The following is a 24,553-nucleotide window of genomic DNA, read 5'->3' as shown; positions in this document are numbered from 1 at the left end:
ATATGTATTGTGGTAATAATACATGCCCCGTACTGGGTTTGCCTTGGAAATTCCAGTTAAGAGTTGTTATGCATGCAAGGAAGTTAAAATGTTTTTAGAAGCTGGAAAATAGTAAGTGATATCCAATCAGTACCTTGTTTTCAAGCATCATAACCTTAAAATTCCGGTGTGAATATGTGCACGTGCTTACTTGTATAACTTGTGCAGGACAACATTTGACAGATATTTGTAAAGCTGAATGGTAGAGCAAGATATTTAAACTGATGTAGTATCTAGGAAGAGTTTGCAAAAACATGATGCCATGTCAGAAACATTTCCTCTCCTCTGTAAGCAGCTGTTCCCAATATCCCTTTCTTATTCACATCCTTTCACCCTCTCCCTCTCCTTTTCTGAGTTACTAATTTTCCATTAGGTAATGAGACAAACAGATGGCCAGAAATACTACATAGTTTACAGTTTGGTTCTAAAGTGAGCAAGTTTTGATGTCTTTTGCTGGAGGTCTTCGAAAATGGCCCCCACAGCAGTTCACATCACGATGCCCATTTTGTGATCAACAGCTTATTTTGATTAGTTTTTAGAGTAAGCAGATTTGAAGAGAATTTTGAAAAGCCAGGGCTTTCTCCAACTATACTGTTTTTTTTTTTTTCAACACCTAAAAATACAAGGCATTAGTGACATCACTGTTTTTTTTCTTTTCAGTTTTCCCCACCTCAGGACTATGAGAGATTGATGTGCTGATCCATATTTTCCATACAGAAAAGACAGTAGCAATAAGTGACATCTCTTCAGCATTTCCAAAACATGTTTTTCACATACATTATCCCACTTTGATTCACCCAGGAAGTATATGAGGTAGGCAGGACATGGATTCTTGATAGGCCCAATGTAAGGGTGAGGAAACCAGGGCCCAAAGTTGGTAACCACTGACATTTTACTGCCCGGTTCCCCTATTTCAAACCCTAAGCTGTTTCTACCATGCTATTATTTCTCAGCATAGCCACAAAGAGTTCTACCCTTAATATACGGTCTTGTTGAGGATGGGTTCCCTATCTGGCCTCTCCTATGGCTCCTACTTTGTTGACTTGTTAAGGAGTGGTGGTAGCGATTTTCGTGGATCTTACACCTCTTACTGGTTGTTTAGTTCCAGACTGTGCGATGAGTTTACACAACATAGGCGTGTGTTAGAAATGATAAAGGGCTCTTTCTTTCCCAGGACTCTGCCTCTAGGCTGACCTAGTTTGCCTGTCCACTGTCATGTTTGTATGCTCCGGGCTTCTGTGGGTGAGGCAACTGTGAGCAAAGTGACAAAAGCCACCGATACTGCCAACAGCTTAGTTTATGCTGCAGAGTGCGGGAAGAAGAAGGACATTACTTGACGTTTGATTTCTAAATATGAAGGAAGTTTTGATTATCAGATAAATAATTACATGCATGAGGGTATATATTTTTCTACATATATTGTCTATAAACTATGCATACCCATACATCCATGTATCTTGGCATAATTAAATAATTTATTAGAAGGAATGAGGAAGCAATATAATAGTTATATAATAGAGTGATACCTAGTTTAAAAAATGTGCTCAGATAGTTTAGAGTTAAACTAAAAAAGACTTTTTATGTTATGCAGTATTAATCTTCTGCCTGCATGGTTTTTTTTTCCAGAAAAAGTGTGATTATTCTGTATCTCTAACTTAGGAATCTAGTGCATCATAGACACTGATGATGTGGCAGTCATTATCTGCCAAACATCTGCCTAGTAAGCACGTTTTATATCCGTTTGGATCATCAGATTATAGTCAACACTAGATCCAATTATATTCAGACCCTTACTGAGTTTTTTCTTTCAAGAGAGGTGGAAGCAGTGGAGCTAGGCAGGACCCACTCTGCGTAGTATTTTGATGATTTCTACATGTTTCAACATCTGAGATTTTTAAAGTCTAAGGATGTGTTCTTGTCAGTGTCCTGAAATAATCAGACTCTTAGCCACTGACTGGCGAAACAAAATGCCCCTGGCACTTCAGTTGGCATATGAATGATGATTTACTTATTTACAAGGAGCAGTAACTGTGAAATGTGTCTTATTACTCAAAATCTTAATGCTCAGCACATTTCTTACCTGATCAGACTATGTGAGGAACCAAGTCATAATTAGAAGTTTGCTTTAATCCATTTAGAGTCAAAGCAAAATTAATTTCATGCCAAGTTCTTTAATCCAGTTTATGGAGCTTTCCAGCTGTAGGGAAGGCCTTGCCAGTGAGAACTGGTGTTCAAGGCCATTCATAAGACTCATTTTTAGTTAAGATGGTTGAAGAATTTTTCTTACTTTAGGAATAATCTTTCTCAATGTGACAGAGGGTGCATATGCTCCTAAATGGTATTAGATAAAATGTTTCATAAACAATTTCCCTCCCCTTCTTTTTCCTATGGGTTGCCATCTCTAATTTTACCACTTCCTCCATATCCTCTCTTTGTTGGTCACCTTCAGATATGTCGCTTCTATTGCTCAATGGCCTGCTTTGCCTGGAGCGAAACCCAGGCATGTGACTGGAGCAAATTCTCTGCCACTGGTTTACAAATTATTGTTCGAGTTAGTGCATTTAAGGTTGACAACATATCTCTTTATGTGTTAATTTTATAATTTAACTGTCAGGCAGAAATATTACTTCCCTTAATTCTCAGATTCTTCTTGGGAAATACCTCACTGAAACTCCCAAGTACTGGACACAATAGAGAATTCTTTGGAAATACTCAAATTGAAGCCACAAAGATGTCTGAAAGACTAGAAATGATTTCCTCACATGAGATCCATTGCTAACCAGTAGGGTACCTATGAGCTGAAACGTCACTAATTAGCTTTGCAGCATTTACTAATTGGCATCTTTGGGCTGTGAGACATGGCTGGCAACAGTCCTAGATGTTAGACATGGTCAGTTTAGTTCAATTTAGCAATTTTTTGACTACTTCATAATCAAGAGATTTATATATCGAGTTTAATCATCACATAACACATATTTGTGTAATACTTTATAGTTTTATTTCATTTTGATCTTTCAACAGCCCTGAGAAATGGTTATTCAGAAATTTTCCCATTTTATAAAAATTAAATTGAGGTTCAGAAAAATAAATCCTGTATCCCAAATCACACAGGCTAGCCAGGAGTTTATCCCTTTCAACTGTAATCTTTTCTGCTGTTGGTGAAGATAGAACAATGCATTTCGGCTTAGAAGGGCAGGTTAAAGGGTTGGAGGTTTTGGAGGGAGTCAGACCTAGATTGGATTCTGACTCAGACACTTACTGCCTAAGTGACTTTGGGCAAGTTTTTAAAACTTCTCTGGATTTCAGTTTTTCACATGCATAAAATGGGGGTAATACTTCTAACTCTCTTGTAGGATTATTTTGAAGATCAAATGACTTGATGCATGTGACACGTAGGGTCCAGTGTTGCACTCAGCACATTTCCAGTTGCTGTTACAGTGTTTAATCCAGAAAGCTTCCCCATTTTACACTTTGAAGACTGAATCAACCCTATGCCAGCTATAAAGTTTAATTTGGTTTAGGGCTTTAAGATGGAAGCCATGTCTACCAAAAGGCTTTTGCTATACCATGATCCATTTTCCTGAGAAAATGTCTAGAAGCAGTGCCATCTTGTCTTATCATCAGTATTTTCATTCAGACTGAGCCAAATTGGCCATGATGGTGACCAGTTAAGCATGTATTAATATCTCCTAAAATCTCACTATTAAGAAGTTAATGAGCATACTGAAACTATTTAATAGTGACACTGTTTACAGTTTTGGGAAAACAATCTCATTTTCATTCCATTAAAGACAAAAGGAAATAAGGAATTTCAGTTAGATACATGGGAAGTATTTCCTAATGGTCACCAAAGTGAAGTAAATTACCAGTGGAGGAAGCAGTTGTGATAGAAAGAGCACAGGAGGCCCACGACCTGGTCTTGATGGTGTTGCTTTCCAGTTCTGTAGCTGAGGCAAAACACTTGAACCTCTCTGATGCTCAGTTTTTTCATCTGTGAAATGTGGGTAATTAAATCTGAGACTGGTGAGATTGTTGTGAGTATCTAATAGGGTGGAAAAAAGTGATTTGTAAAAACCATGATGTGTTATGCAAACCGAAGGTGGTGGTGGTACTCTCTGGAGTTCTTTGAAAACATCAGACATCCTTGGATGACTTAAGTGTGTTCTTGCCTCAAGGCAGAAGAAAGACGAAATAACTCATACTTCAGGGAGTGTATGTTTTCACCTTAAATTAGTATTGATGGTATTAGGTTTTGTATCAAATTGAAATTCAATGGCTATTTTTGGAAAGGCATTAAAGTGAAGTAACAAAGGGGAAAATACTGGGAAAGCAAACATCCGTTTTGTATAGGAAGACTTAATTACTGTATTGATTATATGTTAAGTATAATCAATTATAACCAATAATAATGATAACCACTGTGGTTTGCTATTAGAGCATACTTCTAATAAGGCAAAGGTTGTTAGTTTGAATCCCCAAAGGGGCCAATTAGCATAATGGCAGCCTTCACCCCAAGCTCTAATGAGGTCATGCAAAAATATATACCTGTGTTCACAAGGAGAATAAAATGAAGACTGGAAAACATTGCACAGGTGTTAGGCCAGTATGGATAGAAAAACCCTAATTTTAGTGCATCTGTAGCTTTTTATTTTTTCCTTTAGCACACCTAGCATTTTCGCATCTTGTAACTACTCGTCTGAACTTCTAGTTTTGCTTAGCAAATTAGTGGTGTAGGTCACTTGAAATGGTATTCCTACCTTCCTAAAAAGCTGCTGTCCTTCTAAAAAGTATAGTTATGATTACCCAGAGAAGGTTGTTTAATCACCAGTATGTTCCAACTCTGTATTTATGAGTGCTTAAACTTTACAGTGCTGTACTTGAAGATGACCCTGAGAACTACATACTTCTTACATGTGTTTTTCAGATAGGAAAATTGAGGCATTTTTTTTTTCCCCCCAGGACTGTCAGGTGAAGAGATTTTGGCTAATTTTATTTTATTTTTTAAAAGGTCAGTAGCACAGCTGGATTTGTAATATAGAGGTCCTGACTCAAAGTTCTATATTTAATTTGCAGTCTTTTTTTATTTTTTATTTTTTGGTTTATATGTAGTAAGTTTAGTCAGAGGCTGGGAAAGAAACATTATGTCTGGATATTTAGCAAGATTGATGGCTACGCGATTACCTCTCCTTCAGAATTAAACTGGTTGTTTGAAATGACATTATTTGGATTAGTTTTAGTAATAAAGTCAGTCATATAATTTAATCCATTGGTGTCTACAGGCCTACCTACAAAGAAAGGGTATGTAAGATTATAATTCTGATTAAGTTGTGGAATTTGACGTAGGCTATCCTAAGAAACAGTGTGTTCTCATGTTGTGGACAAGGTGGTGTTCTCCACTTTGTGACCTGGAGGATGACAAGAAGGGTTCCTTGTCCCTACAATTTATCTTTCCCTGATAAGCCTATTTACTAAAATTAAACTCTTAAAGATTCAGACCATCCTCTCTATTGTAGAGAAGCTCATTCACACCGTCACCTACCTTAGCAAGGATTCAGACTTGAGGTTTTGAGGGAATGGAGTGAGAATTCCTCTTGAGCATCATCTTAGAACAAGGTAGTAAGGGGGTTTGAAATTTTGATGAGGGAAAGAAAGAGAATATGCGAAGAACAGCTTTTGGATACTTACTTTGAGAGTTTAGATTATGGTGGTGAGGATCTGGCCTAGCAGAAAGGAACACAAAGACGCTGGGTGCCCAGAGGGTGGGGAAAGGTGAGCTAGAGGATGACAGGAAGCTGAGAAAGTGGAAGTGGAATTATTTAAAATAAAATTTAATTCCTGATTTTGCTTATGGCTTTTCTTGTTGATACAGCTTTGGTTTAAAGAATATTGTGTGTTCTCAAGAAAAAAATTGATTACTTTGGATACACGTGATTTTGTAATTTATGTAACATTAAAAAACTACTTTCTTATTGAAGACAGTTTCCTGAGAGAAGACATGTTCTGGCCGGGCACAGTGGCTCACACCTGTAATCCCAGCACTTTGAGAGGCTGAGGTGGGCAGATCATGAGGTCAAGAGATCGAGACCATCCTTGCCAACACGATGAAATCCCCGTCTGTACTAAAAATACAAAAAAATTAGCCGGGCGTGGAGGCGGGCGCCTGTAGTCCCAGCTACTTGGGAGACTGAGGCAGGAGAATCGCTTTAACCCGGGAGGTGGAGGTTGTAGTGAGCCTACATCTCGCTACTGCACTCCAGCCTGAGCGACAGGCTGGTCTAAAAAAAAAACAGACTTGGTCTAAAATATATATATATACACACACACACACACATATATATACACATATATGTGTGTGTGTGTATATATATTCTTTTTGTACAAGAGGGTTTCTTTACTTTTTAGTCATGTGATGGTGAACAGATTATCTAATCTCTAAATTTGGTTCCTTTTTAGTGATAATAACACCAGTCTGATTATTTCACTTGATTGGTGCAAGGATCAATTAGGATAATATGTATTAAAAATATGAGCTGTAAAGCGCTCAACCAGATAAAAAACGTTAAATATTGTATGCAGTAAAGATTGAAGGTTACATGCTTAGATTTGGGAGCCATATTACCTGGCTTTGTCTCTTTTTATCTGTGTGACACAGGGCAACTTAAAGTTTGTCTCAGTATTCTCATTCATAAAATGTGAAAAATAATGACGCCTACCTCATGTGGTGATGTGAAAATCAAAGAAGTTCATATACATAGTGGGCTTAAAGCAGTGCCTGGCATAAAACACTGTAATCATTCTAGCTGTTGTGTTTTTATGTGCATGTTAGCACAAAACTAAATGCTGCATTATTTGCATGGGAGTAGGTTACTGTGAAATTAAAGAAAAAAATCTCGTATTTATGCTTCAAGCAGCATAGCTCTTTGCTTATCTAACAAATTCATATTTGATTATAAGCCATTAGTGACAGTTAATGAAAGGGACTATGTTTGAATTAAGCAGTTATGAGTATCCATCTCAGAAGCTTACTTCTCTTGATATTTGAATTAAGAGACTATTCTCATTTAATGTCGACTTATTCAGATAAAGTTCACAGTGTTTTTGTCTTGTTCATCATGTTTATACCTTAAATGAAAGGTTTCAACCCTAACTACACATTGGAAGCAACTGGGTCCCCCCGGACAAGTTCAACTGGAAAATCTGGGGGTGGCACTCAGACCTTGGTGTTTTTTATAAAGATCCCCAAGTGATTTTAATGTGAGGCAGAATTTAAAAGCATTGGCTGAGAGCAGTAGTGATTAAATATATACCTATATCATTTAGTTTCTGACCTTGATAGATAATTTTGTCATATTTAAATAGACAAAATAATGGCCAGGCAAAGTGGTTCACGCCTGTAATCCCAGTGCTTTGGGAGGCTGAGGTGGGTGGATCATTTAAGGTCAGGAGTTTGAGACCTGGGCAACATGGTGAAACCCCCACCTCTACTAAAAATACAAAAAAAAAAAAAAAAAGAAAAAGAAATGCCAGACTTGGTGGACACGCCTGTAATCCCAGCTCGTCAGTAGGCTGAGGCATTAGAACTGCTTGATCCTGGGAGGTGGAGCTTGCAGTGAGCTGAGATTGCACCATTGCACTCCAGCTTGGGCGACAGAGCAAGAGTCCATCTCAAAAAAATAGAACAAAATAATATGGCTCTTTATGGATGTTTCTTTAAAGGCAGACCTATTGTTTCTATTTTGTATCTTGTGAGTATATGTCACTAAGCAGAAATGAGAAGTTTGATTGTTTTTAAATTATGTGTGTGGTTTTTTTTGGCATGATGAAGTGCTGTGTGTATCAAATAAGAATATAGACTTGCAGAATGTGAAAGGTAAGAGGGAGCCTCAAAGGCATCCAGTGCAAGAGGACACACTTTGAAGTCAGTCCTGATTTGGAGTGACTTATTTACTTACTGGGTGTGTAATCTTGTGACACTTAACCTCCCTGAGCTGCAGCTTCTTCATCTCTGTAAAATTGAGACGTACATGTATTTTCTGCGATAACAACTGTGTTTCACGCTACACACACACACACACACACAAACACACACATCTTTACTCTCTGCCTCCTGCCTGATCCCCGCACCATCTGGCGCGGATATCCAGAGCAGGGACTGTGTGGGAGCCTCAGCGGGACTGTCTGAGCCTGCAGGGCCAGCTGCTGGGGACTGCTTCCTCCCACTCTTCAGGGATTGTTTCTCTGGCTCTGTTGGGACTATTTCGTGGTTGGCTGTTCGGATCTCATGACCTTTCATGAGCATAGCATTTAGTCTGTGGGGGTCAGTCACTGTTAATCAAGTATAGTGAAGCTATTAATGAGACTAGAGATGAAGATGGCTTTTTGCTGCCATATGATGGAGGCTTTTGGGTACCCCCTGTTGGTACCCTCTGTTTGAACCCCAGAAAATATGTGTGCAGGACACTGATAGCTGCTTCCTCTTTCCAGCTGGCTTCCTCTCCATTGCTACTTTGTGTTGAGTTGGGACACTAGGAGGTCACTATCTATATCTTAGTTTGGGGGAAGGAGAGAAAAATTACAGACCTCTTAAGTTTCTTTTTATGATAGTATGAACAGTGGATTTTCTCCTTTCCCACCCTTGTCTCTTTGATCCTCCAGCATAGGGCTATAAAATTATTAGGCCACTCAGCAATCCTGTTGCACATTCTTTGTGTACAAGGAAGAAAGTTCATGGGTTGTTTCTTAGCAGCTGTAAAGTAAATGCCTGAGGTCTTGACTTTAGCTATGGTGTTTCAGCATCCTTCCTACTCACTGGCAGGCCTGGCTTTAGTACTATCCTCAGCCTTAATTTTGAGAATTCTGCTTGCATCACTGTCTCTCTCAACTGATCTTACTGTTTCATTGGAAATATTTATTAATCCAGCCGTCATTTTTCTGAATTTTCCTCTGTTCACTGGAATTGGTGTCAGCTTCTCGTAATGAGAAGTATCGGTAGCTTTATTGATTTTTTTAGGTGATGATCTTGAAACATTACACCTGTGGGATGAGTTTTCTAATTGAAGTCTGTGCTCCTCCACTAGAATATGAGACTCTTGAGGATAGGAACCATGTTTTTCAGCTTAGCATAGCCATAGCTCTCATTTATTACACACCTACTGTGTGTCAGAGATGTTGCTCTATTATTTCAGTGTATTCCCACAAAAATAAGGTACACATATATAACAAACCTGCACATTCTGCACTTGTATCCCAGAACTTAAAGTATAATAATAAAAAAAATTAAAAAAGGTCGTTAAACTAAAAAAAAAAAAAAGGTACACATAAGGAATCTTATTTCAGAAGAGCTTAAGTAAATTGCCCAAGGTCATCTAGCTAGTGAGTCACAGAACTTGCTTTTGAATTCAGTTTGACTTTAGAGCCTCTTTTCTAAATCACCTTTCCAACCTCCTTCTTGCAGAAAAGGACAGATGCACATAAGAGGACTGGGATCTTGGCCTGTAAAATGTTGGATGGTTCTCTTAAGTAGGAGACAGTTATGGAGCTGCATTCTTAAAGACAGAAGATAGAAAGTTTGCATGTCTTCAAAGCCCTTGTTGTTCCCACTGAACTACATTGACTTGCATCACTGGCATACATGGGCACTTATAAGTTTGTTGAGAGCTGGACCCTACCACCCCAGAGGCAGAAGTCATCTGATGGAAGGCTTTGGCCCATTTGTGGGTCTTCACTTCATGCTTTTTACTTAGGACAGAGAGGCTGAGATTATGTGAATTTGTCTCTCACTGATAAGGCCATGGGTTGAGGCCATCAGACAAACTCAGAACTGGAATGAATCCATGGTGATAAGATATTCGGAGGGGCTGGGAGTGTGTTGAAGTCAGTCTTGGCTTGCTAAAGTTAGAAGATGCTGTGCAGTCAGCCTCTATGCTTGTGGTTTAGGGCATTAGAATGTGCCTGCCCACTTTGGCAAGAAATAGGAAGTGCATAAATGCTTTATCAACCTGAAGCTTTGTTGGATGTGCTCAGAGAACATTTCCTTTTAATGTATTTGGAAACTATAAATTTAACGCCTGCTGGGAGTGGAAGTAATTGCTTCACACAAGAAAAAAGCTAGGTCTTTAAAAGGCTTAACTCCTTTCACAAATATGTGCTTTTTAATGACTGGGAAATTCCTGGTACAGAAAAAAATGTCCTTTTGTACAAATGAGGTCATTCTGGTCTTAAGTGGCCCTGTGCACTCTAGTTCCTGCTTTCTGTTCCATGTTTTGTGACCAGAGGTTATTGGAAGGATCATCCCTCTGTGGATATTCACTGCTTTTTGAACTTGTTGCCAAGGGGAAAGGTAGCTTAGGAACTGCCAAGTCAGTGCCAGAGGTCCAGATCCAAGGGGTACTGGAGCTAGTGACTGATAGTGATTGGGTTTAGATTGGTCATGGATTGGGTTGTTAAAGCATGCTTTCTGTGTTTGCTAGGATCCCTATGTCTGATTCATTCTCCTTAGATTTCTCAACCATTCCACTGCTTCTTGGTTCAGGAATGATTTTTCTTTCCTAGGTGCATATCATTTACTCTGCTCTGAGTCTGCTTGGATGAGTAGAAACATCTGTGCCAATCTGAGGCCTGGTGTAAATGAAAAGCAGCTGCTGAAAGAAGTTGCTCTGTACCTCTCTTTTGAACGCTTGCAAGCTGATTCCTCCTAAAGTTAATTTGTGAATTGGCTTGGCTAACGTGCAGTAGGTATCTGAGGCCTCAGATTTGTGTGGTGAAAGGGTTCTCCTACATGGTAATGTAGAGTAGATCTCAGTGGATGCCCTTGATTCAATTTAAGCTCACTTTCCTCTAACTTTAACCACTGCCTACCAAGGAGGATGTTAAAGATTCGAAGAGTGTTAGGTAGGGAGAGTGTTATATCTGTCTTGGATGCTTTTATAAAGAGGTGGACATGGAGTGGGTACAAGTGAGATTTGACATAGACCTCTGGGTCTCTTTTTTTTTTTTTTTTTTTTGAGACAGAGTCTCACTTAGTGACCCAGAACGGAGTGCAGTGGGGTGATCTTGGCTCCCTGCAACCTCTGCCTGCTGGGTTCAAGCAATTCTCATGCCTCAGCCTACCAGGCAGCTGGGACTACAGGCATGTACCACCATGCTGGACTAACTTTTAGTATTTTTAGTAGAGACAGGGTTTCACCAGTTTGGCCAGGATGGTCTTGAACTCCTGACCTCAAGTGATCTACGTGCTCGGCCTCCCAAAGTGCTGGGATTACAGATGTGAGCCAGAGTACCCGGCTCCTGGGGTCTCCTTTAGACGATATATGTTTAAGACAGCCACTTTGAAGGATTAGCAATTGGAAATTGATATTTATTAACTGCTTCTTAGGTACCAGCACTATGCTAGACCTTTTCTGCAGATTACCTTTTTAGAGGTAAAAGGCTTGTGTAGTTAATTAGTAGCAGCCCATGAGATTCCCAAGCTACCACGCTGCCTCGCATCTTGAAGGCTTTGCGTTACATTCGTGTTCCCCTAGAATTCATCCTTGGCTGTAATTGATCAATGTTTTGATGAGGCCTTGAGTGCTTTCTTTCTGCTTAATTGACTACAGGTTTTTGTTGTTTAAAACATTCTCTCTCTTGCTACTGAGAACTTGGTTCTTATCATAACTTCCTAATAAAATCTAGGTTCTAGGATCTTGGTGTCCCATTCATGACTCTCTAAGTCTGAAACTCCAAGTTCAGTCTCTGTTGCTTAATTTCTTGATCTGGGATTAAGAACCTCTGTCTTGAGTCATTGTGGAGAAGAGATTATGAAATGTCATGAGCTGCTTAGATATTTGTTGCAGACCCCATTTTTTGCCTGAAACACTTGTGGCCTATCCAGTATGCTCCAGAAAGAACCTTTGCTTGAATTCTCTTGGGACATGGAGGAAGGTCAGGCTGACTGCTGTGACAGTCATGGCTGTGGGCCCTGGATCATCGGCTTCCCATCCTACTCTGCCTTTTTATTAGTCTCCTCAAAGAACAGCAAAAAAAAAAAAAGATCTTTTAAGTTTAAAAATATCTCTTATTATAAAGTTGACTATTTTAACTCAATTTATCATTGCTTGCTAGACCATCCTTGAAAACCTTGTTAAAATGTAGAAGAAAATATGAAGATGTGCCATTTCATTTCAGTTGGTCATTACCTCATGCAGATTACATATGCTGGAAAGGAAAAACTGTGACTCATGTTTCTGCAGGGCACCCTCCCCACTACCCCCAAGGCCTGGGTTTATTGTAGGCAGCCAATGAGTATTTTATTGAACTTAATAGCTGGCACAAAAGATTTGAAGAAAACGTTCCTAGGAAATACTATCATAATTGAAATTGGGAAGTTCTGTGTAATTGCTGAGTGCCTCATTAGTTTCTGTGAGGAAAATACAAGGCATGATGCAAAATGGGTTAATATTGTGGAAGGAAAACTCTCAAGAGGTAAATCAGAAGCTTCACCTATCTGCCTACGATGCTCACAATGGGAATGGTACTGATTTGCTGATAATATGTTTTTATTATTATTATTATTCTGTAGCCTCAGACGATACAGCAAACTCTCAAGAGGACACTGCAGTATTATGAACATCAAGTTATTGGGTAAGTAAAAATTGATTTTGGTTATTATTGGGGAAAATTAAAGGTAATTACTCAAACGTAGCTGTTGAGTATGTGATTTTCTGCTACCCAGGTCAACCTTATTTTACAGTGGCTGTGTTCTCACAGTGTTGGGGGTGAAGGCTTATGGGGGGAGTCCCTTGGAGTGATTTCTTTTGGCTTATTTGTGCTTAATTCTTTTAAATGAAATTACTTTCTGGTATTGCTTTTCCTTTTTTTTTTTTTCTTGGTCTTCTCATGTTCTTACTCTCTTTTCCCGATGTTGACTCGTATAATTTTGCCTTACTAATGTAAGGTTTATTGGTACCAACCCAGATGCTTTGGGAGTTTAGAATCCATAAGTAGAGTTTGATAAAAATCACTACAGCCTTAACACAGTTCAGTGAGAGGAATTAGTTTGCTTAGAGTCACATGCTACGTATTTTTCTTTATTATCGCCTATTTCTTGAAGTGGTTATGATGTGGTGTAAAGTAAGAAGACTTGAGGTCAAAAGACAGGACTTCAAGGCCTCACTAGCACATAGATCTTTTACTAAGTAACTTTATCTCTTTTGTAAAATGTGATGATAATAATAACTACATCAAGGATTAGATGTAATGATTAAATGAGGTAATTTCAATGAAAACATTTTGTAAACAGAGAGCTCCAAATGAGTATGAGGTACACCTCTCATTGGCTATGGCAGAAAGCAACTGGCAAATATGAAAGCCTAAATTTACTTACTCATGCAATCTAGCTTTTAGATTCAATTTATTGACATTAGAGACAATGTATATTTTTAATTTACCTTGTTAGTATTCTTTATATGGTACAGTGATTTATCTTTGTAAAATTTTAAGAACTTTTGAGAAGTCAGTATTCAAACTGGTACTTCTTGAACTGTTCTCAGGTTCATTCAACATTTATGGCTAATAGTCATTGCCATAGGGATCAAGAACATAATTTTGGCTATTAGGGTATAGTGTGATTTTTTTTCACAGAACAGAAGGGAAGAATTCTTAATGGAAAAATAATCTTGGTACCTAGTACAACGCCATATACTTTAAGTGCTTGATGATTATATTAATTGTCATTTCAAAAGGAATTGCTTTGAAACTTTGTCATACTAATCCTCAAGAGTGTAGTTCTAGGAAAAACATATTATTTAAACTCATGAGATGGCTTTTAGTTTGAGGCCATTAGTGATTTTAAATGGTTTATCCTAATGGAGATAAAGAATGTCAAATTAATCTTTCTCCACACATCCTAAAATAAAACTTAATCACTCTCATTGACTTGGCTGCTTTCAAAGTATGGTGTTTGGATTAAATTAATATACTTAAAGTAGTTCCTTGTATGTGGTGAGCACTACATACTTGTTTGCTCTTATGTTTATTGTTATTATTAATATTTTTATGACAATATCCATCATCAAAATCTAATCATTTTCTGGGATTATGAATGTTCTTTCTCTTTTGAAATAAAATAACTGATGAAATATTCTCATTTGTGAACTAAAGTATGTAAAGTATGCCTTCAAGGCAAATTGGAGTGGGACTCTTATAATGTGATCAAAATAGATAACCAAACTATATTGCTATAATCATAAATTTTTTTTCTCCTTTGATAGAATGAAGGGAGTTCTCTTTTATCCAGCTAGCTGCCTCAGCCCTCCCCTTCTGCCTGTGTAGACATGGCCTGTGGTAATTCTTTGTCCGTTGCATGAATGGGCTTTTCCTAGTTCTGTTTATTGCATACACAGTATAAAGAAAACGGAGAGTTTGACACCAGTATAAAGAGGGGTCTTGATGTCTGGCATGATTCAAATAGGCCTATTAGCATATTTTTGCTTGGGTTTTGGCTGATTTCTTGCGCTTGAAGTACCTTTGCTCACTGACTTTATTTGCATTCATGCTGATGAAGACAAAGGGGCCCTGTTGACAGCAGTTTTGCCACGTTTGCCTTTCTTGACTATTCCCCTTTCTTGCCTTTTTTCTCATTGATGACTTTCCTGTCCAACTTCCTCTTTTGCCTTTTATTCTCCATCTTTCTACTTTCTATTTCTCTTCACAATCAAAAAAGCAGAGCAGCTAATATCATTCACTCTTGAACTAAAAAGCATTTGCAACTCTGTGTTGTTCCTCTTAAGAAAATACAATTTAAGTCTTCTTATCTCTAATTGTGAAAAAGAATGTGTTTCTTACAGTTGAAGGGATTTCAGAATCCCTGAATTGAGAATTGAGAGTAAGTGCCGACAAGCATAATTTTAGTTATTTTTCAGCAGGCGAGGTGGGAAGGAGATGCTTTTCCTAATCTCTGAAATGGGGCTTGCTTAAAGGTGTCTTGAAATAACTCAGCATTTAAATACTTTGTGTTGAGGTGTTGAAGCAAAACAGGTAACAGAGTATGAGCTAGCCCTTCTCTTTTTAATTTCTTACTTATCCTTCAATCACTAACCTTCCTTTCCTTTCCTTGAAAACTCTGCCCTTAATCTGTTTTATTTATCAGAGCTCTAGGATTGTACAGTTCTGCTCCTTGGATTCGTATACTGGTTGCCCATAGAAACTCTCTGAGGCTTTTTTTGTCTGCCAAGACTGAGACTTGAACGCAGGGAGCAGCTGTTCCGAAGGGTCACAGACAGAAGGACTGGGAGGGAGTAGCCGATGGGGCTTCCTGTTAGGGAGTAAGATAGCCTCTCTGTACCTCATCCACTTTATCTTTAAACATTATTCTACTCCTTAATTTATCCATTCACTTGTTCATTTATTTATTCATAGAGATCATTCAAGTTGGGGAAATGAGTGCTAAAATAATTTATTCATGCAATGTGATAAATCTTCTTCTCTTCATCTCCACTATCGTCATCATCTCTCACCAAGACATTCTGGTCTCATTTTCTGGTTTCTACTTTTGTCCGCCAATATGTATTTTCACCACAGCAAAATGATAAAAAATTAGATCATGCCACCTTCTTACATGAAACCAATGGTTCTCAAATGTTAATGTGCATCTGAATCACCTGCCAGCCTTGTTAAAACACATATTACTGGGCCCTGCTCCCAGAGATTCTGATTCCGTAGGTTCAGATGGGGCTCAAGAAACTGGCATTTTTGACAAGTTCCCAGGTAATGCTGATGCTGCTTGTCCATGCATCACACTTTGAACCCCCTGCTTTAAACTATATAATGGTTTATTATGGTAGAATAAAGTCTAAATTCTTTCTGTGATCTGGCCTCTGCCCACCTCTCTAATTTCATCCCTTTCCACTTCCCTTTTTTTCACTCCATTTCAACCTTCTGTTGGTTTCTCAACTTCCCAACCTTAGCTTCAGGGCCTTTGTATGTATCATTTCATTTTTATGTAATGCTCTTTCCCCAGATGTTTGCATGACTTATTCTTTATATACACATAGATCTCTGTTAAAATGTCTTCTCTTCAGGAAAGCTTGCCCTGATCACCCCCATCTAAAGCATCTCTCCATCACCCACCTCAAACTCCAATCGTGTCAGGTTGACTTTGTGGAAAATTTTGATTGCTATATAAACTCTACATATTCATCCTCACTTGGAGAGCTTCTTGTTCCCACAGCACTGTCTTTCCTTCACCTAGAATGAGTAAGGGGGTATTGAGTGTGCATCTTTATGTTAGTTGCTCTTTAACTCAGACTTCTAGGGAATGGACTTTCTGGGTGTTGTGGGGTGGAAAGATTAGTGCGAAGCAGAAGGGGTCAGTAGGAGACAGGCAGGATTCACTTTAGAAATTAAAAGAAACTGAGGATGGAGGAATGTCTGTTTATAATAGTACTTTTTTTCTTATATAATTCTTGCCATTATCTTGTGCCGTTTCTTCTCTTTGTATGTTGTGGAAAGATTGTGTTTTGTAAGTAGACATACGAGAATTACTAGACATAAAGTCAAGCTTTGCTATTGAATAATCTTGGGGAGATTACTTAAAATCCCTGAGCCTCAGTTTTCTCATTTTAAAAATGGGAATAATAACAGTGTTGTGGTGAAGTTTAAATGAAATCTTAATGATAATAATGTGTGAAGTCACATAATTACATAAAGTAGTTAGCATAGTACCTGGTACATAAAGGTAATCAATAAATGAATTATTATTACTACTATTAGTAAATGACTCTTTTGCAGTTCAACTTTTGTTGATTGTCTTCAGTTTATCCTCCTGCTGCAATCTTTTCCTGTCTTGGTTGGGACTTTTAAAGTTTAGAATCTGTTGTTTAGCACCCGGAGCTGAAGATGCCCAGTTTGGGTTCTAGCAACAGTTTTCTTCTTAAAGAGAACACTTTTTCGTTGATTTCTTTTCTTTTTTTGACTGAAATTTCCGTCTCTAGAGGGCTTGACTCAATTGCTGTCACTCATATTTGTACTATATGACTCCTACTGGTCTATGGCTCACAAAAATGGATTGCCATGGCAGTGTAGATGAAGCACAGATTTCTTCAGTAAACTGCTGTGGGAGATGTGATAATCTTTCTGAGATACAGTATTCACTCACTATATATTTTAAACAATAAAGAATAAAGAAATGTGTATTCAGAACCATGCCACTAATTTTATTCTTTTTTTTTTTTTGCCATAATAAGCATTGTTGTGTTAATATGGGTAGGACTGTTGCCAAACTCATATTAGTCTGGGATAGAAATTCTTATAGTCATCTAAAATTAAATTGTATTGCTCCAATTGTTAATGTGAGCCCTATGTTTGTTTTATACAGCCAACCTTCTGTTTCTCTTTTTCTTTTGACAATTGAGGAGAAATTAAGCCAGAATAATTTCAGTAGAACACTAGAAGTGAAATTAAGAGTGGGTGAATTATGATTATTCTGGGAAACAAACTTCAAGGATATTACTTAAGCTATCATGATCAGATTTTGTGGCTTATTTTATCTAAAAATGATCTAGCTTTTTTTTTCATATATTTACATAGAAAAACCATATCTTTTTGAACATAAACAAATTAGACAAAAGCTAATATCTGTTGGTTGCTTACTGTGTTGGAGGAGATATGCTGGGCACGTTCCATCGTTTATTTAATCCTAAACATATTGCATAAGAGTACTGTATTAAGCACATTTTACAGTTGAGGAAATTGAGGCTGAGAGAAAGAAATACTTTTTTAAGGTCATTCTGATAAAAATGGTGGAGGTTGAATTACAAATAACCCTGTGGTTGCCTGTGTTTAACATCTGTGCTCCCTGTTCCACCTTTTGAGTGACTCCTGCATTCTGGAAACTGTGGTAGGCATTTTGCCTAACTGGTTTATTGGAGTCTGATCTCAATGAGGTATACAAACATGAAACCATTTTATTTTTCCCTCCACTCACATCAAACATGCTAGGATACATCCCCTTTGATATTAGCTTAGACAGATTGCTCTGTTTTCTAAGTACTTCCAAGAATTATGAAGTTCACTCCAGGCCAATTTAAATCTTTACTCTCATATCCAGTCTGACTCTAATGTTCCTTTCCCTGTCTGGGTCAGGCCTTGGCCTAAGAGACTTGGAATGCAGGACAGAGTGTATGATGTGGGTTTTCACTCCTCTTCTCCAGGCCATTCCTTTCTAGGTCCCTTTCTTTTCTGATGTATTGGTTGGAGCATGAATGAAATGGAAAATGGCAGAAGCCTTTTTAAATTCACTGGGGTTGTAGCAGTCCTCTCTTGGCTGTGATGCCCTCACTAGGATGCATATATGAGTTCTGCCCTGACTGCTTCGGATGCCACAGCTCCCGCACCTAAGGACTTCACTCTCTTGGTCTTGGTAGTGGGATCCCTGTCCCCGGCTGGTAGCCTGTAGATTGGAAGAGCACCATGACAACCAGACAACTCAAGCTTGCCTCTCTCTTCCCTAACCCATGAGAAACTCACATATTTGCCCTGCCAAATGGTGGGCCTTTAGGTTACTCCCAGTTTTTCTCGATTTCTTTTCCTTGTTAATGACTCTCTCCTGAGTCTTCTTCCTTTTGTCAGTCAGACATGGGAGTATGATCAGGAAATCCACTGCCTCTGCAGACGTTCACTGGGGAATGAGATGGGAGATCCCCAGTCTCTACCAGCTATGGATCCCCCTCACCAACTGGATGTCTGCAGGGAACACTCCCCTTTTCTCCTTTTCTAGGAGGGAAGGGGGGAAAGTGCAATAGCACTCTCTTCCTAGGCCAACTCTTGACTCTTCTGAAGATTTTATTTTGAAGTCTTTCTATTCCTTTGCTTCTGTAAGCCAGTGGTAGGGTGACAGGGGCAGTGGCTATTTAGTCTCCTCTTAAGTCCTGAAGAAGAGCTCTGGTCTTCTTGGCTACCCCTTTAGAATGTGGGAAGATTTGGCCTTTAATGTCCTCAGCTTATTTTGTCTTAGCTCTCATTCGTTGGCAACTCAAAAAGTCCCAGTCAATATCCAGTTACACGGACATTGTGTTATTTAGTCCTCACAAGAACTCTAGGAGGTACTTCCATTTTATGGGAGAGGAAAGTTAGACTAACAGAGATTAGGTTACTTACCCAAGATCTCACAGATAGAAAATGGTAAGACCATGACTCAAATTCTGCTAGGTGTATGCTGCTATCTTTTTTTTTGAGACAGAGTCTTGCTCTGTCACCTAGGCTGGAGTGAAATGGCATGATCTCGGCTCACTGCAAGCTCCACCTCCTAGGTTTACGTCATTCTCCTGCCTCAGCCTCCTGAGTAGCTGGGACTACAGGTGCCTACCACCACGCTCGGCTAATTTTTTGTATTTTTAGTAGAGACAGGGTTTCACCATGTTAGCCAGGATGGTCTATGGTCTCAATCTCCTGACCTTGTGATCGACCCTCCTCAGCCTCCCAAAATGCTGGGTTTACAGGCGTGGACCACTGCGCCTGGCATATACTGCTATCTTCTTGACTGTGATAAAGGTTATGGTGTGTTTACTTTCAACACTGTTGAATGCCAGGACACCAAATTAACATTGTTAACTCTTCCTTTTCTAGGCAGCTTCCTTATGGAAGCAGATCACTAGCCTTGATGACGTGCTTATAGAGCGATAACATTAGCTATACAAAGCTGATACATTTTTCGTTCTCCTCAATTTTTTTCACACATAGCTTTCTTGTTAACAGTTGCCTTCAGTTCCAGGTCTACACTGCAAATGCTGATGTGAATGGTGGGTTACGCCAGAATTATGGCCCAAAGCTTCACTTATTTTAAAATGTGATTATGATGAAAGCATAGACTGCGTGTGCTTGTGCATATGTATATGGGTTGCATTCGCAGATGCTTTCAAAAATTTCTCCTTATGCTAATTTTGTTTTCTTCTTAGTTACAGGGATGCAGAAAAGAATTTCCACAATATCTCTAACAGATGCTCCTATGCAGAACACTCCAACAAAGAAGAAATCGAAGATGTCTCAGGAATTCTTCAGTGTACTGCTAATATACTCGGTATATTAACTATATATTTCTATGATTGAGAGAGAATGAAAGAGAGGGAATGTCGAGGTGGAAATGTTTCATGTTCTACCAAAGAGAGATTTGGAGAATATGGCAAGTTGAGACCCAGCCCTTGTGAAGTGGTGGGTGTTAACTCTCCTGAAGATGTTTGGGTGGAAATTGCTTGCATGCCACTTACTTAGAGATGGAAAAACATCAAAACAAAAATACTTAAATTCCAGGGAAACAATTTCAAATATTCACATGTGAATAGTATTAGCTTTGTATAATTCATATTTCTTTGGCCCTTATTCTCAGCTCAAGTTGTAGGATCTTTTTTTACTCTCAGTCATACTCTGTTATTTCTGGGAGGTCCTGGTTGGGCCAGAAGGGTGGCCCACAAGTACTCTTAACACTCTACAATCCAGTGTTCCTTTCTGTGGCCTTGTCAGTGAAGCAGGTCATCTACTGAGGTGTCTTTGCCCTACTTGGGCTGGGGGAGTGTCCGTCTTAAAGGTATTTGTACTTATGGCAGAGGGGCTGTTTTTGGATGCTCCAATATGGCTAAAAGGTAGTGTTGTAGATTGTATCCAATCATACAGCCTTAAGCTACCATAACTGAGCTGTTCTACCATGCTACCTGAAGTTCTTGATATGTGAGAGCTACCTTGTATTCCATGCAAAGTGTTCTAAAAGAAATACTTTTTTTTCCCTGATGTCTTACAGATGTTTCTAGTGAGAAATTTCTCTTTAAGTTCTTTTTAGAATCCTTTTTTCTTTATGACCCAGATAGGAATCCATGGGGTGCTGGAGGGTGCTAGTGGGGAATAACAAATCTTAGGGAGCAACTCCACACAGAATGCAGAATCTCTTTTGGGGTCAGGTGATGGAGAATAGGGCAAACCAGTTTGCATGTTCTTTCTTTTCCTTTAAAGTACTTTCCCTGGAGACATCTGAGTTTCTCCTACAAACAATTTCCAGGTCACCCCAACCCAAGAGTCTATCAGATTTTTCTAAACATGCCTGACTTCTAGAGGTAGACTTCTTTTACATTCAAGCTGGGAATTCAGCCGCCAGTTGGCTACATTTTCATCCTAGGTAACTTTTGTAAACACAAAATTGAATAATAAGAAAATGTATCCTTTTTGTGAGGGGAGGCATATAGATGTTAGTGGTTTGTCTAACATCTATAACAGCATGCAGGGCGGTGATGGGTAGTGAAAAGGAGGCCAAAGATTCATCACCTTAATCTTAGAACAACTACAGGGATGTCACAATACCCAAGTAAATCTTATGATTGGAGAAAATCGGGGTGAGATTAAAAGAGACATTACCTGAGAGCTGCTTAAAGTTTTCTGATTTTATATTTTCAAGGACTCTCCTTTCAGTAACATCTATTTCTCTTAATGCATTGTGATTTCAAGGGGTGGGGTGATGATGCCACACTAAAAGGGTTGTATCAGAATCTCAGTGAAGGGATGTTTAATATTTTGAGAAGTTGCTTCTTAACCAGTTTCTAAGCATTTTCCTGACCCTTACATCTTTCTTCTTGATGCTCCCTAGTTTTAGAATCACTGAGTTAGAGGGAATAGGAGGTGTTCAAAGATAATGATTACACTGGGGTGCTAAAGGTAGTTGGACTGTGGCTTGTAAATGAGTGTGCAGAATTTCCACAGAAAGAAACCCTGGGTCAAACAATTTGAAATGGTGACCACCAGGGGACACTGTTGGCCCAGCACAGTTTAGTTGCCCTTTGAAGGTTGCCCTGAGATGCTGAGTAAGTCGTGAGTGAGAAGTCATCAGGCAATGTGCTGCCTGATGACATTAGGGTAAGTGAAGTGTTTATAACTTAGAAGGTGATCGTGTAACAGGGTTTAGATTTCCATGAATACTAACTTTTTTTTTTTTTTTTTTTTACCAAAGAGATACTAGGTCTGATTATTTTCTTCCTCTAAGTAATGATAGGTTGTTCTCAAGATTTAAAGCATAATCTTGTAAAGTTTAAATTTCTGGAGATTAACATTTAATGCCTGCCACCTGCCAACCAGATGCTGGCACAGATGATTATGTGCCTAAGAGGTAGCTGTTCTCTTTGAATAATGTATTTTAAGAATCTTGATATATTGATGCTCTGAGGACAGCTTTAGTGGTCATATTCAGTAAAATCTTTGTTTTTAACAAGTCACGGAGCTATGATTAATCTTGGCTTGCTTAGATTTTATCTTTTTTTAAAGTTGTGTTTAAATTCTCTTGTGTAATCATATATGAGAATGAAAGAATTGGTTAGCTTACTGGACAGAAAAGCACGACATAAAAAAATTATTTTTTGGGAGGGTGTTGGAGGGTGGCACAGGAAAATAGCATTTCAATCAAGTTAAGAACAATTTTGATGCCTGGGAACCTTTCTTTTGGATGGCAGAAGGCAGTGTTCCAACTCCATGGTTTATATTTATCACCTTTGGGGAGTGTGATTAGAATATTGGTGGTTTATTCACTTATTTGTATGTTATTTATACTTCATCATCAAAAAAGACTTGAAGTCATAGATCGCAAAATGTGATCATAGTAGCAATTTTTCTCCTTCCAAAATGATCATTTCTACCTACTTAGTATTAACAACTCCTCTAGAAAGTTTGGTCATTTACTGGCTCTTCAGGTTGAAGTTTGCATTTAGAGGGTGACATGGAATAAAAACGAGGACCTAAAGAGAGGGAGAAAGTGAGTTGGAGAAGACCTGTTATGCCTCTGCCACGCATTTGTTCTCGCTTCTTCCATGGGACTCCCTGGGAGTGCATGTTGTGCCCTACAGGGTGGTTCATGCCGCTGGAGTAACGGGAAAGAACTGCTTTCAGATATCAAAATGTTTGCTCTCTGTTTCCCTTTTGTTGGCTTAGAAACTGGTTGTTTCTATTTTCTGTCTCATCATTTACAAATTACGGATATTCATTGTGGTCTGTTTCTTGCCATCTCTTCACCACATTTTGGTGCTTTGGCAATTGCTGTGATAATGGAGGCTGGGCCCTTGAAACTCTGGCCATGCAAAGAAACATAGTAGACAATGCCCTCCCTGCTGGAGGACTTCAGATTTAGATTTATTGCTTTATTTGGTACGTAATATCTTTTGCATACCAAAATGATCTAATTTTAGTTGTCCAAAAAATAGAAAATCTTTTCTAGCCCTAATCTGCAAAGCCTATTTTTGGCTCAAATTAAATAGTAGAAATGTGTTTATGTTCTGTGAGGCAACATTAGTATCTTCTTGGAAATTGTAATGGTTGAATGAAGCATGTATTAAAGCATGTGTACCATGTTTTCTGCTGAAATGTTGCTACTTGTTCCTATGTGTTACATAGTGTTATAGGCAGGGAGACAAAGTGAGTAGGAGAGTTAAGGGAGAAGGATGATAAATTGCATAGTCTCCTTTGTCATAATAAGTTAAATATAAATGAGGTTATGACTATTGCAGTTTTAACAAGTTCTAATACTATGAAGGGTGTTGTGGGTGTTTCAGTTGTTGTAGAGCTCGAAGAGCTACAAGATGAGGGAGATGGGGTGTAGGAAAAAGACTTCCCACAGTAGTTTAGAGAACAAATAGAAATGAGAGCTCTAGGTTAATTCATTTACTGAAGAGTTATAGCATATAAAGATTTGCAGGTTTAGGAAGCATCAGTTACTTGCTAAGTATTGCTCAAAGTATAGTTTTATACTGCCCTTGCGAAGTGCATTTCCTCTCAAAATAGAAAGCGCATAGTTCTGGAAACCATTAATGTTTTCTTTGTTTTAAAGGTCTCTCTCTGTCAGAGTGTTGCTTTGTCTTCTCTAGAAACGTAACACATTTAAGTCAGAATGGGAGCAATGTTATCATGGGATTATTTTGTTGGGAGAGGGCTAGTAAGGAGGATAGAGGAAAAGACCTTTGGGGCTTATTCCACACAATATTTACTTAGTGTCAGGGATCCTGAAATGCTGTGAAATCATTTATAAGATGCCACTGATTCCACAATCTTTTGCTGGTATGGAACTCTCTGTTTTTTATAAGTAATACTTTTTTGCTTATATGTCAACTTGTGTATACTTTTTTGTTTCACAGTGATTTGGAATGTGTATTTAGGAGCCTTTTAATTGGTCATAAAATTGTGAAGAATTAGCTGAAGGTTAGGGTGAAGACTAACTTGGGGATTTTCTGGGAATAACTCTAAATAATGTAATTGTTTAGCAGATTAGAATATGTTTAACATATTTATTATCTTGGAGAACTAGTTAGTGTAGTAACAACTTACCATATTTATTGGTGAATTAATATTAATAGCAATAAGTAACTTCTGCCAATATAGTTCTTGTTACTGTAACTTGGTAACTGATCAATTTCCTCTTTCATTAAAGTAAATATTTTCTGTATTTTACTAAAATGAATTGGAATTAAGGTGGTTGGAGGGGAAGTAACTTAATAATGTTACTATAATGTAGCAGCTT

General features: G+C 38.4%; 1 protein-coding gene across 1 annotated transcript in view; it reads left to right on the top strand.

Moving 5' to 3' along the window:
- Positions 1–24,553, top strand: part of GUCY1A2 (guanylate cyclase 1, soluble, alpha 2) — a gene marked incomplete at its 5' end in the record, with an annotated part of 327,669 nt that overhangs the window by 17,512 nt on the left and 285,604 nt on the right. The window contains 2 exons of the mRNA XM_011927025.1: positions 12,599–12,660; positions 19,971–20,092. Coding sequence (XP_011782415.1) covers positions 12,599–12,660; positions 19,971–20,092 — 184 coding nt within the window. The remainder of the gene's footprint in view (positions 1–12,598; positions 12,661–19,970; positions 20,093–24,553) is intronic.

The sequence above is a fragment of the Colobus angolensis genome, unplaced genomic scaffold (genome assembly GCF_000951035.1).
Source record: "Colobus angolensis palliatus isolate OR3802 unplaced genomic scaffold, Cang.pa_1.0 Scaffold7, whole genome shotgun sequence".
In the NCBI taxonomy this organism is placed as follows: domain Eukaryota; kingdom Metazoa; phylum Chordata; class Mammalia; order Primates; family Cercopithecidae; genus Colobus; species Colobus angolensis.
Note: the sequence above shows the minus strand (reverse complement) of the source record. Positions and strands in the feature narration are given on the sequence as shown.